This window comes from Gossypium hirsutum, chromosome D12 (genome assembly GCF_007990345.1).
Source record: "Gossypium hirsutum isolate 1008001.06 chromosome D12, Gossypium_hirsutum_v2.1, whole genome shotgun sequence".
Classification (NCBI taxonomy): domain Eukaryota; kingdom Viridiplantae; phylum Streptophyta; class Magnoliopsida; order Malvales; family Malvaceae; genus Gossypium; species Gossypium hirsutum.
In genome coordinates, this window is record NC_053448.1 from 50,256,594 (window position 1) to 50,276,341 (window position 19,748).

The window sequence follows — 19,748 nt, forward strand, 5'->3', positions numbered from 1 at the left end:
TCCATAGGTAGGACAATCTTGACTAATCCAGTTGTATTGGAAACTATAAGATCAAGTTTATTGGTAGCTTTCTCGAATATGAACGAGTCTGATGCTCCTATATCAATTGGAGAACTCTTTTGTCTATGATGTCAATGTCTATGAACATCAACCCTTTCTGCTTTTGACCCCTTTTTTGCCTTTGTAGAAATGAGTATCATGGAACCAAACTTTAAAGCTTTACTCTTTGGCTACACGTCTTCTTTATTGATGGTCAGTTTGGCTCGCTCTAGACAATCTTACATCTTGTGTGGACCCTCACATAAGAAGCATTTCACTAGCTCCTGATTTTTCTTTTTCTCTAACTGTTTGTTGGACTTCCACTTCTCTATTTGTGATTTCTGTTTTCATCTTTAGGTTGTCCTTCTTAATCTCCCCACCATTGCTCTTCTCTTTGAGTTTGAAAGACTCAAACTTGTTCATTTTTGTACCAAGCTCAATCAATGACTTAATTGTTGTCATGACTTTGGCCAAACCCTGGATCCCTCTTTGTTGTAACTCGAGCTTGGCCTAAGGTCTCAGTCCATCCATAAAGGAGAAAAATGTCTCTTTTTTCACTAAGTAAAAAACTTAGAGCATTAGTTCACTAAATTCTTGAATAGTCCCTTGTTGCGTAAATCGTTGCAACTTGGCTCGAACCGTAATAACCCGTTTTTCAATGGTATCGAAAACAGTAGTTCTGGGGCTACAATTTCAACGAGTGATTCCATAAATATTATTTATTAATATTTACGAGTTGATTATAGTGTTTTATTAAATTTTGATTTGGTAAGTTTTGCTAAAGGGTTAAAAATATTTTTTTTCAAAAAAATATTTTTTAATTTTTAGAGTTAGGACTAAATTGACAATTTTTGTAAATATTGAGGACCAAATTTATTGAATTTTTTTGAATTAGAACTAAAATGACAAATTTTGTAAACATTGAGGGCTAAATTTGTTGGTATATTTATTATGATCAAATTAATAGAATGTGTAAACATTAGAAATGTAACACCCCTTACCCGAGGCCACCACCGGAATCGAGTACGAGATATTATCCAACTTAACTTACCAATTCGGAGCATAAAAATTTGCTTTTAAAATTAAATTTACTGTTTACAACAAAACTGTTCACCTGCGCGACTGTCACTAATTTAATTATATCTTGAGTTACAAAACTTGAAATTTAAATACGTAAATTTTCCCTGAAACTAGACATATATACCTTCTTACCATAAAATTTTTAGAATTTTTGGTTTAGCCAATTAGTACAGTTTATTCATTAAAGTCTCCCCTGTTTCACTACTTGACAGTTCTGACCTCTTGGCACTAAAAATCAATTATCTTATTGTACAGAATTCATATAAGGTTATCATTTATTTCTTTTGAAAATAGACTCACTAAGGAATCTAGAAATATAAATTATGACCTATAATTATTTCTGTGAAATTTATAATGATTTTCTAAAGTCAGAATAGGGGACTTCAAAAACCATTCTGACCCTGTCACCCTAAAATTCAATTATCTCAAAATATAAAATTTCTTTGCCTACACCGTTTCTTTTATGTAAAAATAGACTTAATAAGCTTTAATTATATATATCATTCACTCTCTAATTCCATTTCTACTATTTATGGTAATTTTTCACATTCACGTCACTGCTGCTGTCAAAGAAACTGCTTCTTTGTATTAACTACCATTTACACATATATAACACCAAAATATAATATTTACTAACCATTTCAATAGCTAATCTTAGCGATGTCATATGAACATACTCAAAATGATTAAGACTCTATACATGCCATAGTTTTAAACATTCTGAAAAACACATAATACCAAGATGGTTCTGATAGTGTGATACGAGCTCCGACGATCCCCAATTCGAGCAAGCTTAAATCACTATAAAACAAAAGAAAGGAGAAAATGTGTAAGGTACAAATAGCTTAGTAAGTTACATGTAAATAATAATTACTCATTTAATAATTAACACTTTTAACATATAACTAATCAAAACATTTCTTAGCAATTTCAATCACTTACACATGCATAATCTTACCAATTCACTTGCATATACATTTTCACACTTAACATTTATCACATATGCTCAATTCTTTCAATTGTACATGCATACACACTTCATTTCATATTCACTTTAACTCATTATTAATCCCGTTGAACACTTGGAATATACACAGGTACGTAGAGATTTAGCACATAAGTGCCACACTGATATGTAGCCGAAGCTACCACTGAAATGTAGCCGAAGCTACCACTGATCAATAACACTGGAAATGTCCACGGGCCCGCTCACACAAACTGTCAGGTGTCTGCAACACATGCTAGATCACCCAACACCCGGGACTCACTGTAACACTGTAGCACTGATGTCTAGTGACATGTCACTTGTATCCACTTCTATTCCTAAGTTCAACCGGGAATTTACACTTAACACTTTATTTTCAACACTTTATCACTTGAATAATTCATGAACAATTTTCCTTCCACATTCAATATTAATTCACATATCAAATACAATTCACAATTTATAAAAATATAACTATTATTTACACGTAACGTACCTCGGATGCAAAACGACTATTTTTGTAAATTAGTCGATAACCTTCTCTTTTCCCCGATCACTTCCACTATTTCTTCTTTCTTGATCTATATTAACACAATTTAATGCATTTTATCAATATTCCATTCAAATACAACTCATACACAATATTTTGACGAACTTACATTTTTTTCCCATAACTTTTCAAAAATTTCACTTTTGTCCCAAAGCTCGTAAAAATAAAATTCACTAAATTCTTAAATTTCAAACTTCACTAAATCATATTTCATGCTCATAACAGCCCCCAATTTCAAAAAATCACAACTTCATGCACACTTTACCATCTTTCACAATTTAGTCCTTTTTCAAAATTTTCATTGAAATTCATCTAGTAAAACTTGTAATTAACACTTCAAACATTCACTATCTAACATCACTAATCAGTTTACAATTATATCATGAATGAGTCAATTTTTAAACTTTAATTTCATTTAAATTAAATGGCAGAAACATGAAATTCAAGCGTCAATAAGCATAAAAATACGAAAATAATTAAAAACAGGGCAAAAAATCACTTACAATTGAGCTTAGAAAAATCAAGAACCCTAGCTATGGTGACATGAATTTTTTTTGGCAGCAAACATCTGATTTTGAAGAAGATGGACACTTATTTTCACTTTAATTTGTCTTTTTCTCAATTTGGACAAAAATGCCCTTGACCCATTACTTAGATATTTTTCTAGAATTACCCTTTTGTGTCCATATCACTAATTTATGGTCTAATTTCCACATAAACACTTCCAATTTCATGCAATAATTCAATTAAGTCATTTAATCACTAATTAGACACACTTTGCATTTTTCTCAATTTAGTCCTAAAAATTCAATTAGGCACTAAATCATTAAAATTTCCTATCCATATTTTCACACAATATTTCAATCAATCGAAAATTAATAAAACTTTATAAAATTAAACTATTTCACTTCGGATTTGTGGTTACGAAATCACTATTCCGATTAGGCCTTATTTCGGGCTATCACAAGAAAACTAATTTTATTACTAGACTAATAAGAAAGTTCATACAAGCTCAGGGTAATTAAAATATTTAATTTTGAAAATTTAGTAACTAAATAATAAAAAAATTAATAGTTTGATGACCAACATAGAACAAAAAGCATAGTTGGGTGACTACTTTTAGATTTTACCCATAAAAAATAATTTTGAATACTAATTTATACGTATCAAAACATACAAAGATTAATTATATAGACTACTAATAAAAGGACCGAATTACAATCCGCCCCAAACTATAGAGACTTTACTGTTGCTTTTACCAATAAAATTCAAAATTTTTTGAAATGAATTCAAATGGCTCTTCTAAGTACGAAAGTATGCTTCATTAGAACTTTGGCAACAAACAAACAAGTGAAAAAGTTTGTCCGAAATCATACCCGTTGAGATAATGGTGGACCCACTTAGTTCAGCTTCAGATCTGAATTTTACAGTAAATGCAGATGACAACACTTACTTAACCCCAAACTAATCTAATTTCTCTTTCTTCTTTTTTTCAAACTATTAAATTAATTATTTTTAAGTATTAATTAATTATTTATTACATCTATCCATCTCATCCTCGGGAAACCCCTTCCCTCTCTCTCTTTTTTTTTTAATTACATTGAAAATTTAAAAAGCAATCTTCTTTCTTTTCTTTTTTTTGAATTTTAATTTTATTTCTCTTTCTACTAGAATTATCTCTTTCCCGACATTTCACCATACCTAAAAATGGACCCTTTTTTCTCTTCCATGCCCGTAGCCCCTCCTCCCCCGATCCCTCCCCCGTCCGTCATCCCTGTCGTCCCTCCTTTTGTCTCTAACCCTACGACGGCAACTACGGTGGCTGGTGGTCCACCACCGAGTTTCGACCACCCATCTTACTCTGACATGATATGCGAAGCTATCGGGGCTTTAAAAGACAAGAATGGGTCAAGCAAAAGGGCTATAGCTAAGTACATAGAGTCAGCTCACAAGGACTTGCCACCAACACACTCGGCCTTGTTGACTCACCACTTGAAGCGCTTGAAAAACAACGGTATCTTAGTCATGGTCAAGAAATCTTATAAGCTTGCTTCTACTGCTAGATCTGAGGTTCCTATCCTCGATTCTACTCCTTCCAACCCTCCCGATGTTTCTTCTCCTCCTGGATTCAAACGAAGCCGTGGTCGTCCTCCTAAACCCAAACCCACAATTTCTGCTCCTACCGACCCTATTCCTCAGCAGCAGCAGCAGCAACAGCAACCGCTGCCTGCTCCGATTCCCGATGCCACTAAAAGGTCTCCCGGTAGGCCCAGGAAGAATGGTCCCGTTGCTCCACTTGGGGTTAGGAAGGGCCGGGGTCGTCCACCCAAAACTGGCCCTAAGAAGAGTCCCGGTCGTCCCAGGAAGCCCAAAACGGTCAGGTCGGTGGTGGGGGCTAATGCGATGAAAAGGGGTCGTGGGCGGCCGCCTAAGGTCTTGAACCAGATGCCTCAACCGGCTGTTATGCCGATCCAGGGTCAGCCCATGGCTGTTCCTTATGCTGATACCGCTGCTGCTGTTCCTACTACTACTGCCGTTGCTGCTGGTCCGAGGCCTAGAGGAAGGCCAAAAGGCACTTCCGTGGCTCCTGCTGGCCTTGCGGTCCCTGGAAAGGGGAGAGGTCGACCACCCAAGAGTAGTGGGGTCGCCGCGAAGCCCATCAAGCCCAAGAAATCTACTGGAAAGCCTGTTGGCCGCCCCAAGAAGGTATAACCACTTCACTTGTATATATGGTTTTTGCTAGAAGACCAGAACTGTCAATGCTCGGACTCCCCCGCCTCAGCCCGGGCATGGGTCTTAATTCTAAGTATAACTTGTCATGATTGCAATGTCTTACAATGTAGAAAGTACTCGAAGTAAATAACTAACTTGAGCCCTTTGTAACTTAACGTTCCATTTGTTTGTGAATAAAGGAGAGGTCAAAATAATTTGTTTAAGATGGTAATGGTTATGGGAGAAATTGATGAAGTATTTAAGTGAATGATACATGTCATTTAAAAAAAGAGAGTAGGTAATATATGAGTACTATGATTTTGCAAATTGCTAGAACATGCCTCTAAAATTTAGACTTTTTTTTAATATTATCTTATGCTTGATGTTTTTATGTTGAATCTAATATCATCGCCCTTGGATTTGATTTTTTGATAACAAGACAACGGATGGAGCAGCATCATATGGCGATCTGAAGAGAAAACTTGAATTCTTTGTAAGTCAGATGATTTTGATTTGTGCCTTGCAGTGGGATAAGATCTTCTAAATTCCAAAACTTTTAGCATTGTATTGATAATAGAGAAGACATAGGTGCATAATTGCCAACTTGTTGCACTTGGACTTTAAGAGTTGGATATCAGTATGTTGCACTGGATATAGGCATGTTTTCAATGTAGTTACACTAACAATTTTTAAAGTGTTCCTGCATCTCTCTGGAGTCTGGAAGACAGATCACATGCTTATGTTGGAATTAATGTCGGATTTAATGTGCAGTGGTAAGGCACATTGCACTTTCAAGGAAAAATTGTGGGTTCGAACCTTGGGAGGCGATATTGTTAGGAGGGGCAGCCACGAACCTTAAACATGGAGGATACCAAAAAAATGTTAGATGTAGGTTTTTTTTAATAATCCTGACGTAGATGTTTAAGGAAAATAAAGAGCCCGGGTACATAGGTAGGCAAAATTGATTCACAGTGAAGTCTTTGATATTCTGTAGGACATATTGTGAGGTAGGCAATTAGTATGGTAAATTTTGAGTAGGTTACAATGATATTATATAGTATTTATATAATGTATAATAGTATTTGCAGTGTAGCTGTGTTGATTATTAATTCTTAAATTTAAAAACAGCTAAAGAAAGGGCAAATTCATTTATGGTTTCTGACTGAAGAATGTTGATTGCAGCAATCAAAAGTGAAGCAAGCAGTTGGAGTACTAAAGTCTCAGTTCAGCAGTGAAAGCAACATCAGTGCAATCGATGCTATCCAAGAGTTAGAAGTACTTGCAGCTATGGACATTAACAAACCATTTAAAGATGATGCTCAGCCACCGCCCCCACCACCCCCAGCACCAGAACCGACACAGCCAGCACCGATGCCCCAAAATATGGAAGGACAAGTGTATTAATAACGAAGCCCTATCTCTCTGTATGATTATTAAGAAGGCAAGGCGTGGAAGAAAATGTTCTGACCCTAGACATATGATATTTCTGTAAAGGGAAAAGTAGGAAGTTGCAGATCATCTAATTTGTGTTGTTATTGTTGTTGAGGTGTGTGTTCGTTTGTGAACCCTGTTCATCGACTTTTAATTATTCCCCCTCATTTAGTGCAACATTAGTCAAGCATCCTTGTTCGCTTGGTTTTTGCTTGAGTGTTATTATTATTATTATGAATTTGATATTAGTAGTAGTGTATTTGAAATATCCATTTCGGGTTTACTGTCAGAGTTATTTTTTTGGTGTTTGACGCTCGAGTATCCAAAAAGTCACTAGTCTCCAAGGGCGGGACTTGGGTTTTTTACACAAATAGGGTAAGAAAAAAAAATTTACTGAAATAGGATGTCAAAAAAAGTATTTATCAAAATAGGTTAATTTTTTATAGGAGCCTATAAGATAAGCGTCAATGAATAAAATAATAATAAAATTTTTTTTGAATAAAATATTTTTGTATATTTTTTAATAATTAAAAAAAAAATACGGGTTAAAATATGGTCAACAGGTCGAGTTGGGTGGCGCCTATCAAGTAGGCTCCAATGAAGATGCCTCATAGAGAGGCGCCAATGGTGGTCTTCTGCCCACCGCTGCACGATTGCACCAGCAGCATGTCTTGTCCCTTCATGTTTGTTTTTTTTTTTGGCTATAAGTAAATGGTCCCAAAATACAATGGGGACGGTAGAGAAAAAAAAAGAGAGAAAGGAGAAGAAGAAGAAGAAAGAAAGAAAAAAAGCTAATGTGTTATTTTAGTAAATAATTTTGTTTATAATTTAAAAAGTTTATAGTTTGTGAATTTTTTAGAAGATATTGTGAATTTTTTGTTATTAATTATTAATTATAAATTATCTATATTTAGTGTTTATAGTTTGGATTAGAATTTTGTATGAATATTCTAATTTTTTTATATGAACATTGTAATTTTTTTATGAATATTGTAATTATTTTATAATTAAATTTGTATTTATAGTTTTGGATTAGTATTTTGTATGAATATTGTAATTTTATAATTTTATATGAATATTGCAATTTTTTGTATGAATATTGTAATATTGTAATTTTGTATGAATATTGTAATGTCTAGATATACTGTAATATTGTAATTTTTTGTATGAATATTGTAATTATTTTATAATTAATTTGTTAGTAATTTAGGATTATGTTATAAATTTGTGTGTGTAATTATTTAAAATTTAATTTATTAGTAATTTAGGATTAAGCTATAAGTTGTTGTGTTTAGTTTAGTATTTGGTGAGTTTAACATATAAAGTTTATAAAAAAATTAAAAATCATTTTATTAAAAGTTTAATTATAAAAAATTAAAAATCATTTTATTAAAAGATTAATTATAACTGACTTTTTTAATCACATTTAATTTTTATATAATGTAACTTTTATATAATTTAATTTAATTTGATTTTGTATTTATTTAACAGTAATTATTGATTTTTTGAAACAAATTAACTGAATTCATTTTTTTGATTGCAGATTTGCAGGAAATGGGTTCTCTAATTAATAATAATCACATATCAAATACTATTAATGAGATGGTAATAAAATTTTTATTTGATATTCATGTTATTTGCTGAATTAACTGCAACAAATTGTAGACAATTTTGTGATTCAAATCATCTTTATGTAATGAAGTACATATCAATTTCTACCAATTTGAGACGATTGTCCAACATGGTAGTTTCGGAGAGGGCATTTACTCTGATCATGACCGGCTAATCTGCATACGCCACACAAATTCCCATCAGATTTCTCCCTAATGTCCATTTCGTTATGGATTCTAGATGATTGCGGACGACCTTTCAGGTTTCTACGCAACCTTTTGTCTGGGACTAGCTCAAAGGTCGTCGGAGGTACCTCCCAATTAGATAGGTTAGGAAGCACGGGGAACTCGTTTTCCCATACACACAACGTACGTTCGATGGTGTATACTTCATCGATAATTGTTCTACATTGAGCCCAACTTTAGCACAAGTTGCCACGACGTGTGCACATGGAAAATGAAGTGTTTGAAACCTCTTGCAATCGCACCGTCTATTTCGGAGATCAACTCCGTAGGACCTAGGTGGTATACTGGGTCGACAACCGATGGTCTCTGTAACTCGAAACGTTTCATTATGGCGTGAATATACTTCTACTGTCATCGACCTCGCCATTCGATGGTTTACAACCATTACATCCCTAATGCATTCGACAAAGACATGTCCCACCTCCATCTGGTTCACTTGTTGCTGACCCATTCTTGGCATCAAGGTAGCCAACCTTCCGAGAAGACAGATGAAATTGGAAGATGTCATGTTTTTAATAACACAGCGTTGATCCCCTCCACTAAGTTTGTAGTCATTTGACCGTAACAAAAGCCCTCGTCAAAACTTTGAGCCTATTGCCACGGCTCCATGGTACCTAACCACTGCCGGAAAGATGTGTTGGTTTGACCCTCCATGTCACTCTCAAGCCGGGCCATTCTTTGGCAAAAAATATGTAGCTCTAGCTCGTACGCTGCATATGTATTAAAAAAATTTAAGTTACAGTATTACTCTAAAACATTAAAACTTATATTGAAAAGATAAGGTAATTCTTTACCCATTCTCACAACTTGTCTCTTCCAGTCTGCATTCCTATAATCTCACTGGAAGTTAGCCGCGATGTGTCGGATGCAGTAAACAGATCTCCATGTTACACCAGAACGCCTAATGGCTGCAATTAATCATTTCCCTCTATCGGAGATGATGCAAATATTATCGTTGCTAATAACATACCTCCGCAGGTTGGTAAAAAAGAACTCCCACGATTCCATATTCTCCTTATCGACGATGGCAAATGCTATCGGGAGCACGTTCCTGTTGTCGTCTTGAGCAACCGCAAGAAGTAAGATCTGTGTGTATTTTCCATATAGTCAGGTTCCATCTACTTGCACAAATGGTTTGCAGTGGGGAAATGCACGCACACATTGATCAAACGTCCAGAACATCCGATGGAAAATTCTTTTTCTCGATTGTAGTTGGTCATTTGGCCCGTAATAAGATTGTGTATACAACTCAATTACAGTCTCCGACACTTGTTCCCTCATGGCGGCTATCCATCCCTGTAACTCATTGTACGATGCATCGAAATCTCCGTACAATTGCTCCATTGCCATCTGTTTAGATATCTATGCCTTCCGGTATGATACTCGATACTAGAATCGTGCTTGTATTTCGGCAATCAGTACCGAAACTTTAATTGTCGGCATGTCTTTCACCATTGGCATGATGCATATACAGATAGTTTTGGAGTCAAGTTTTCGATGATCTTCTGTCATATGTGTTGAAGTGCATGTGTGAGGCCCAACAAATTTTCGTATCTCCCACATCTGCGACTTCTGCATAAATGCAGCTCGTATCCGTCAATTGCAGCCTTCTGCTGACCTCCAACACTCTCTAATATATAATGTTGGTTTAGACTCGATGACTTTGTAATCTACTGATATATTCATGCTATACCGCTTAATGGCAAACATGCATTCTTCCTTACTTTCAAATCTCTGGCCCACGTAAAACTCCTCTGGATCAGAATATATGCCCATTCGGTTAGCATGTGGTATTTCAGGATACTCCAGAAACTCAGCTGCCCGTGCCGCATCGGGGTCTATCCGAGACATGTGTGCCCTAGGATTATTGTGTATCACAACACGACGAATCTGGTTTCCGACTGAAGACGCATTAACGTTTCCATCCTCATTCACGCCTTCGTCGTTAATATCATCCGGGACCTCGTCCGCGTCGGGATCACTCTCGCTATCCACTTCGTAATCAACAGGATCACTACTATAATATACATCATCACCAACCACATCAGTCTCGGCTACAGCATTAAGATCAATATTTATCCTGTGTATAGTTGATTGACTATCAACATACGATACCGGAACCAACATCCATCTTCTTCACCTAATGGAGTGGGATCTTCAGTTGCCTCCACACCGGCTAACTCAGCAAATAACTGAATCGGTGCATTTTTGTTACTCTGAGTCCCACAATAAAGAGTGACCATTGTCTCCACGTCTTCATCATCAACAAGTTCCATTTCGGTAAATTTTATTGGATCTGTTGAAACTGGAAACTTGTAGAAAACTTTTGATATCCTTCTCCCACAACGTCTATAAATTTTTTCACTAATTTTTTTCTTCATATCACCAAACGAGATATTTCTATCAAATCTCATTGCTACTTGTTTGCGACATTCAAATATACATCCCACAATTGTTGTCAAAATTTCTCTATCGAAATAAACGCATACAAAAAATTGATTCTCCATTTTTAATACTAGATTTGTTAAAAAGAATTTCAAATTTCTTAAAACAGTTTCAAAATGTAAACAAATTACTTAAAAATTTTAATGCAAAATTGTTCATTCAGAAGCTAACAAAATTAATAACCTGACAAAATAATTTTCAAATAATAAAATTACTAACAATACTCTACATTCTATTTAAAAAGAAATAAACCAAAATACCTTTTTTTTTCTTCTTTTCCTTCCTTTTTTTCTTCTGCTTCCTTCTTATTTCTTCCGTTTCTCTAGTAAAATTTATGCCTGTGTTGAGGGTATTTATAGGGAAAAATCAGACCATTGGTGCCTCTTAGTATGGCACCAATAATGGCGCCTCCCAGATAGGCACCACCATTGGCGCCTCTGAGATAGGCGCCAATACTATGTATTATACGGATTATATACTGACCCGAAAAAATATTTAATTATATTTTATTCAAAAAAATTATTATTTTTTTATTCATTAGCGTCTATCTAATAGGCTCCAATGAAAAAAGTAACCCATTTTGGTAAATACTTTTTCTGACACCCTATTTCAGTAGATTTTTTTTTCTTACCCTATTTTTGTAAAAACCCCGCGGGACCTTGATTAAATTCAGAGTGGAGAGGGTGCGTGCAACTTTACATGTCGTAATTAATGCCCGGTTTGTAATGGCAAGAATCAAATTGCGGAACACTTGTTCGTTAAGCTACATGATGTTGCAATGAGATATTTCTTTACCTGTTCACTTTTATTTGAATCCCGCTGCTGCGAAAAGGATTATGCAATAGTTTAGCCTATGACACATCGAAACGAAACTACATTGTTTAGGGAATTTTACACTCTTTCACTTAAGGAAATGGGAAATGGTTATTAAGGTGTGTTTGGTCCAAATAATCTAATAATTTTGAAAAATATGTAAAATTAAAATTCTTATTTTTGGATTTCAAATTATGGTACTCAGTTTCATTCTGATACCGCCCGTATCGGTCAGTATGTTCCGTTTCGATATTAAACTGGAACAAACTCTAGGTTCCATTCCGGTGTAAATTTTGGTTGGTACCGGTCGTATCAGTCTGTACTAGTTGATTTCTCCCATACCTAAATTTTGGTTGGTACCGGTCGTATCAGTCTGTACTAGTTGATTTCTCCCATACCGATCAAAATATGGTGTATTGAACGGTACAAAAAAAATAATTTTAAATATATTTTGAATTAAATTTTTTATTATTTATTTATACCAAAAAATAATTTTAGAATATATTTTAATTTTAATTTAGTTTTTCATTATTTAATACTTGTAAATACCTTTTATATGCATATATCAAATGTTTTACAAAAATAGTGATAAATCCGAAATAGACTAGTACTGATACATATGGTACCAGTACAAATAAAAAAAACGGCACGTCTACGGATACAATATTGACTATCTTGTTTCAAATATTATCTTAAGTTGTTGCTTTTATGTAAGAGTTAAACTCAATATCACCTTTTCTTTAGGTAAATTTACATTAGTTAGTGGCGGAGTCAGAATTTTTTTTTGGCGGAATTAAATTGTATATTTGTATGATAGTAAAAATACAATCTCATCATTTTAATAGTCTATATCTTTATAATTTTCAAATGATTAAATCAAATTTTTATATTTTTTAGGAGGGTCAAAGTGCAATTTTACCATTACCAATTTAAACTTTTAAAAATTATAAAGAGCCTAAATAGAAAATTTTTCATTTTAGGGGGCCGAGCCCTCCGAGCCCCCCTTGGCTCCACCATTGCTGATAGTCATTTTCTACAATTTTATCTTATTTTTAATGAGTTTAATTCATTTTACTTGAAACAAAACAAAATAATAAAACACAATGACTTATTTGGTCCTTCAACTTTATAAAAAAAAATTATTTTAGCCCCACATTTAATTTTTTGTCTTCTTTTAGCACTTAAACTTGTATTATTTGTCAATTCATCCCAAAATGGATGAAAAATTAATGTTTGTTAACTTTATAGATATGACATATACATGGATGCCACATCGGCAATTAATTAAAGTTTTAAAATTAAAATTTTTTAAACAATTATAAAAGTTATTTCTAAAAATTAAACAATTATAAAATTATAAAAACTATAACAAAATTATTTTTTAAAATATTTTTAAATTTAAAAAATTATTTAATTATTAATATATCGAGTCAATTAAGTTAACAAACGTTAATTTTTTATTTATTTAGGGGTTATTTGATAAACAATACAAATTCAATGACTAAAAAATATGGAAATTAAATAAAAAACTAAAATGACTTTTTTCTATAACAGAATCCCGGTTCAGGAAATTCGGCCTAACTGGACAACGGTTAATCAGCTTATTAATAACAGGGATTGTACCTGGAATAGAGAGTTAGTACAAGTTTTGTGGATGATGATACAGCAAATCGTATCTTCTCGATTCCTCTCTCTGAAAGCGGATCGGAGGATATTCTGGTATGGAAATATGAGGGTTTAGGCAAGTACTTTGTTAGGAGTGGGTATCGGGTTCTCATTACAGAATGTTTACAAAGCAATTTACATCAGTCTACTAGTGGTGCAGATTACAAAGGATTTTACACTAATTTATGGGCTTCGAACATTCCTGGAAAAATTAAAATTCATGTATGGAGGCTGTTCAACAATCTGGTGCCTCACTATGGTAATTTGACGTGTAGAAAATTGTCCGTGGAGACTGTGTGTCCGCTGTGCCAGGAAGAGTTGGAGAATAGTGAGCATCTACTGTGGTCTTGTGGGATACTGCAGTGTGTGTGGTCCTTGTTGCATATTACACTTCCTTCCTTTGATGTTGCTCTGGATTTTAAAAATCGATTTGTTAGTACGTATCTAGCTGGTGATGACCGACAGAGACGACTCATTTCTATTTCCTTATGGTGTCTCTGGTTTCATAGAAATAATTTGGTACATGAAAGGGTTAAATTCTCAATGTCGAAGGTATTGGGGTTCATTAGGGGTTATGACCAGGATCTTGGATTAATGCATAAGAATTTATGCCCTTCTAGTTCGTTGGGCAAGGAGCTTTGGAGGCCTCCTGATGCTGATGTTATTAAGATTAATTTTGATGCGTCTTATGTTCAGGAAAAAAAACTTGCTGTAACAGTAGCCTTAGCCAGAGATTGCAGAGGGGAAGTGGTAGAGGCAAATACTTATCTGTTAGAGGATGTTGGCGATGCTTTTGTGGCTGAGGCACGAGCTTGTGAAAGGGCGCTACTCCTTGCACGCATGATGGGCTTTCGGCGATTGTTGGTGGAAGGGGATTCCCTGTCAGTCATCAAATATGTTCAGAAGAAAGGGGTTGATAGATCGGTTCTTAGGCCGATTACTTTTCATATACAACGATTGCACTTATTATTTGATGAAGTTACTTACAGCTTTGTGCCCCGGACGGTCAACAATGCGGCGCACGTCCTGGCGCTGGAAGGTCGGAGGAGGAGGGTGTGTGGTAACTGGGCTGATGGTGTACCGGAGTCCGTGAGGCTGGCAGTGAAGAAGGACTGGTTGCTTTGGAGTCAAAGGGTCTGATTTTGCATGTGGTTTCGCTTTGAGGTTGGAGAAGGTTCCTTGAATCTCCAATAATAGTTTCAAAACGTTGGTTGCTCTTGGTTGCTTGCTGAGTGTTGCAGATGCTGTGGAGAGCTCGTCTGGCTGATATTGGGTGTCGAAGAGGTGCTGCTGCAGGTTCATGAAGTTCATCTTTATTTTTTTGATCGTTCCTTTCTAGGACTAATTGATTGCTATGCGAGTCAGCTGGTTTTGTCTGCTGTTGACGTTTGTTCTTCTGTTTTAAGAACCTTTCAAATTCTTTATGAGCCTGTTTATTTATAATATCAGTCTTTATTTGACAAAAAAATCATTATAATTAATGATAATAACAACTAATAAATTAAATAATTCAATTCTCTCCTATATTCTTTAAGTATCATTTCAATTATATTATTTATTTATTATTATAAATTAAGAAATATTAATATTTAGTATATTTTATTAGATTTGTCTATTGCATTTTGCTTGAAATTGTTGCTCTTATAATAATTTATATATTCCCTTTTATTTTGATCAAATTTGCTCGAGTCATAACAAGTAATATGTTTTAATAATTAGAAATGTATCATAATTTATTCATTTAACTTTTAAAAAATTTATTTTAGTTTTTAATTTAATTTTTCGTCTCTTTTTATCTTTAAACTTGCGCCATAAAATAGATCGAAAAATGTTAACTTTGTTGATGAATCATACATGTGGACTGTCACATGAATCCACATGTATACTATGTCAATAATTAATTAATATTTTAAAATTTTTAAAAAATTAATTAACTACTAACGTGACATAGACATAAATTATCACGTGAATTTCACATAAACAAAGTTAATAGTGATTAACTTTTCTATGTATTTTAGAGTTATTTATCAAATAAAAATTTAAAAGCTAAAAGGGAATAATTTTTTTAAAAAAAGCTGAGACTTCATTAATGGGTCAAAACAAAAAGCAAATACAAAAACATAAACCAACCACGTGTCCCTGTCCTCTTCACACTGGACAATCAATAAAACAAATAGCAAAACGAAACTGACTGAACATAACACAAAGCAAAAAAGCAAAGAAAATAAAAGAAGCCTCGGCAAAACCAGAGATGACGATTTCAGTTCTCATGTGAGAAAACAAAACGGGCCCTCAAACCAACAGGGCGATTCGATGGTAGAGTTGAGTTCATCGTTCCCTGATATGAAGCAGAAGAGACTCTTGTAATGGATCTTGGTGGAAGAAACTAAAGGGGCATATCACGATTCACCGCCTCCAATATGCCTTCAGGTACCTCTTCTACCCAAAACATTGTGTTTCCCTTCGTAAACCCCATTGTTGCTAATTTGTAGGCTACAGTGTTTACTGATTTATCTGCATATCAAAATGAAATAGAGTGAAAATTTAGGGCTAAAAATAAGATTTCTTCTATAAGCGCACCAATTTCAAATCTATCAAAAGTACGTTTTTGGACTTTAATAACAGTAGTTCTTGAGTCCCTCTCAACTTCTATGTTATAGAAACCCATATCACTTGCAAACTAAAGTGCTTGGATGCAGGCAATGACTTCCGCAGAAAAAGCGCCTGCAACATAATTATTCATCTGCACCCCACGTCCCATTACCAGCCCAGATTTGTTTCTAAAAACAAACCCAGAGCACGAACGATGTTGGTCTAGCTTAAATGTCGCATCAAAATTAATCTTGACGTTCTGCCCTTTTGGAGGTAGCCATTAAGAGATCATTTGATCTTGTTTCACAAGTAATTTTTGGTTACATATAATTCCTTAAGCAGACTTTCAATTTTAGAACAGATTTCCAAAATTGATTGATCTTTGCCCTCCATTACAAATTGATTTCGAGCGTGCCAAATGGATCATAGAGTTATCAGAATTCTACGACAGGTACGCCCATCATTCCTTAGAAAAATATCTTCAAACCAGATCCAGATATTCTCGTATCGATTATCTGTTGGCCATATGAAGTTCATTTTTTTCCAAACTTACTGTGCAAGACCACACCATAGTAGCACATGTATTGTAGACTCTGGACACAATTTGCACCTTGGACATATTGGTGATTGCGCTGTCTGTCTGTTGTATAGAACATAGGTAGTAGGGAGATAATTATGTAGAATACGCCAGGATGTAATCTTTATTTTGGAGGGGATTTTTTGTTGCCAAATTTTCTTGTATATTTCTATTGTATCAGTAGCATTACTGTATGTAGTAGTTGACCTATAAGAGTCCTATACCCACTCCGAACGGTGTACTCGCTTGTTCTGTCGCCAACCCATATGAGTCTTTCATCCTCCACCAATCAAGAGAGTGGCATGCATCTGATTGTTGTAGCATCTTCCCTAGAGAAAACTTTGGTAAGAACCTCCTCATTCCATCTCTTTGGGTTTAGTGTGATCAAATCAAAAACCTTATCAATTGAGTCTGTAATAACAGTGTTGTGAATTTTTCCCCTAGCCCATTTTGGAAGCTATCGATCTGTCCAGACTGAGATTTTGGATCCAAAGCCTACTCTCCAACCGACTCCATCTTCCAGCATCTTTCTAGCCGCAAAGATGCTTCGCCAAAACGTAAGATGAGTAAGCCAAACGAGATGAAAAATTAAATGAAGAACTAAAATGATTATGACTTTTTTATAAAGTTAAATGGTCAAATAAATTAATAATATTAGAAAACTTATTTTTATTCTTTCCGTGTCAATTTTATTATATTAAAAAAAATTAATTACCTATCGCTCCTCCCAAATCCAATTCATTTATCTGATAAAAAAATAAATTAATTTATTAGAAAAATAAATTTATTTATCAATAAAATAAAAATACTGTAAACTTCACCTTTATGCAATAAATAGATAATTTAGTGTAAACTTGCAAAACAACATAATCTTGCATTTCAAAATGTGTTGTCAGCGAGCCGTAATATCAAATAGAAAACTCAGGGCTTCTTAATGGAAGTGAGCAGTTCCCACCTGATCAGCAGAAAGAAGAGTAAGCAGAAGTGAAGCGAGGTCTGGTAGTGTAAATCCTCTTAATACAGAGGGATGGAAATTAACAAAGGAAACAATAATGATAGAATCGGAGCCTCTATAGTCATTTGCAGGACAATACAAGTCCAATCTGGGATCCCACCTCCTATCCTCCCGATCACGTTTGGGAGTGAACCAACTGCTCCATTTTATTGCGTCTTAATGCTTGTAGGAAACAGAGGAATATCATTGAAGGAGCGACATGCTCAATTTGGAAGCCTCAACCGGCAATGGAGGAAATCTCGCCCCTCCACCACATCCATATCCATTTATCAAATAGTCCTCAACTTTCTCCTATTTTTGTCGGTAAATTGATCATTATATAAAACATTTAAGTATTTGTATTATTTTTTAATTTTCAAAACTTTGATACTCAATTTTTTGTATTTTTAAATTTTAAAAAATATTTTTAGCTTTTTAAGTGGTGATATGGTAACATCATTATATTCTTTAATTGAAAATAAAATTATATCTAATTATAAATTTAAGTATAAAATAAACTAAAAATACAAAAAAAAAACTAAAATGGATCTAAGTACTAACACCCTAAAATATTGTAGCCCATGTGAAATGGAAAAGTGTAGACCATAAAATAATAGAAATAAATATTTAATAGAAAAATAGAAAAATCTAAATTTGTAGTAAGTCTTATAAAAGTAGGACACGTTTCAAACATTTGTAATGCAGTGTCGAAGCTGGGCAGCTGAGTCTTAATTAAAGTGAAGTGGCGTGGCTTGACTTGTCATCTCATCTTTTCTGAGGATTTCAGTTCACTCTTCTCTTCCGACCCTTTCTTTTAAATTATTGAGAGAGAGAGAGAGTATCATCTTTACTGGAAGTTTTCAAGTAGGAGCCGAATTATTTTACTCCTATAATTTAGGTTTTGAAAATCTATTTTTAGACTCGATTTTCAACAAACCAAATAATATATTTTAATTATTTGGGTAAAAGACAATTTAGTGTAAAATATACTTTTAGCTTTGATGAAAATTTCATAAATCCCTTTATTATTTATGGGTTTTTTTATTTTTAGGTACAAAATAATAAAAATTCAACTGTATATTGAAGTGTTATGTAATTAAATATATTTAATTTCTTTAAAAGTTGTATTTGATTTTTATTAGAATTAAATATTTCAAATTTATATTTAATTTAATTATATATTAACCTTGAAATGAAATTATTAAATTACTTTATGTAGCATTAATTAATTGACATTCTTTAGAAGATTTTAATGAAAATGAATTATTAAATTATAAAACTAAAAAAAACAAAGTTAATATTATGACTAAATTAAAATTTAAATATTTAATATATATTTGCACAAACATTTATTAAAAAGAAAAATCAAATCAAAACAAAACAAAATTATTAATAATAATAATTTTGTAAAAATAAACCTACCACTAATTAGGATTTAGCTTTCTGGTAAAGGCAAGGCCATGGAAAATATAAAATCTACATTGGTTATATTTATTGTGGTTTATATCTCACCATATATGTAAATTACTAATAATTAAAATGTTTTTTATTTATTGTTCCACCAAAATTCATGCTTTATGACTGAAAATTTTAACAAACGCACGAAATGGATTTGTGTCTAAAGTCTAAACCCCAAAATGGCATTTTATTATCACGATTCCTTCACTAACCCAAAAGTCGGTGGTTCACATGTACTATAGTATGGTTTTCAAATATGAATATTAGTTTATTTTTTCAAAAACATGTTATAAAAAATATTTTTTTATACACCAACCTCTCAAATATTTGATTATGTGACACCTATATCATGATTAAATGGAAAAAATAACTATAAATTAAATACAACCAATACTTTATTTTGGAATTTTATTTCAAATTATGATTTAAGCTATATAATTTTACAAAAAAATCAATATATTTATAATAAAAATATTTTTTCTAGCTAAATTGTTTTTTTCTCGAATTTCTAACTAAATTGTTTTTATAATATATGTACAAAAGTACAAGAA

The 19,748-nt window shown here is 33.5% G+C and overlaps 2 protein-coding genes and 1 long non-coding RNA gene across 5 annotated transcripts; all 3 read left to right on the forward strand.

The window, feature by feature from the left end:
* The first annotated feature begins 3,993 nt into the window (after positions 1 to 3,993).
* Positions 3,994 to 7,065, forward strand: LOC107946379 (formin-like protein 14). Its single transcript, XM_016880674.2, has 3 exons — positions 3,994 to 5,360; positions 5,806 to 5,859; positions 6,549 to 7,065. The coding sequence occupies exons 1-3, from the start codon at positions 4,362 to 4,364 to the stop codon at positions 6,768 to 6,770; spliced, it is 1,275 nt and encodes a 424-aa protein (XP_016736163.2). The 5' UTR covers positions 3,994 to 4,361; the 3' UTR covers positions 6,771 to 7,065.
* Positions 7,066 to 13,445: 6,380 nt separating this feature from the next.
* LOC121224557 (uncharacterized) lies at positions 13,446 to 14,880 on the forward strand. Its single transcript, XM_041108017.1, has 3 exons — positions 13,446 to 13,502; positions 13,544 to 14,710; positions 14,818 to 14,880. Exons 1-3 carry the CDS (start codon positions 13,446 to 13,448, stop codon positions 14,878 to 14,880), a joined length of 1,287 nt encoding a protein of 428 aa, XP_040963951.1.
* Positions 14,881 to 15,750: 870 nt separating this feature from the next.
* LOC107946381 (uncharacterized) lies at positions 15,751 to 18,229 on the forward strand. Of its 3 annotated transcripts, none has more exons than XR_001696921.2 (4): positions 15,751 to 16,006; positions 16,276 to 17,089; positions 17,169 to 17,302; positions 17,642 to 18,229. It is a non-coding gene; the product is annotated as an uncharacterized lncRNA (long non-coding RNA). The 3 variants fall into 3 exon arrangements; XR_001696920.2 differs by having other exon boundaries at positions 17,190 to 17,302; XR_001696919.2 differs by lacking the exon at positions 17,642 to 18,229 and having other exon boundaries at positions 15,752 to 16,006; positions 17,190 to 17,407.
* The last annotated feature ends 1,519 nt before the right edge of the window (positions 18,230 to 19,748 follow it).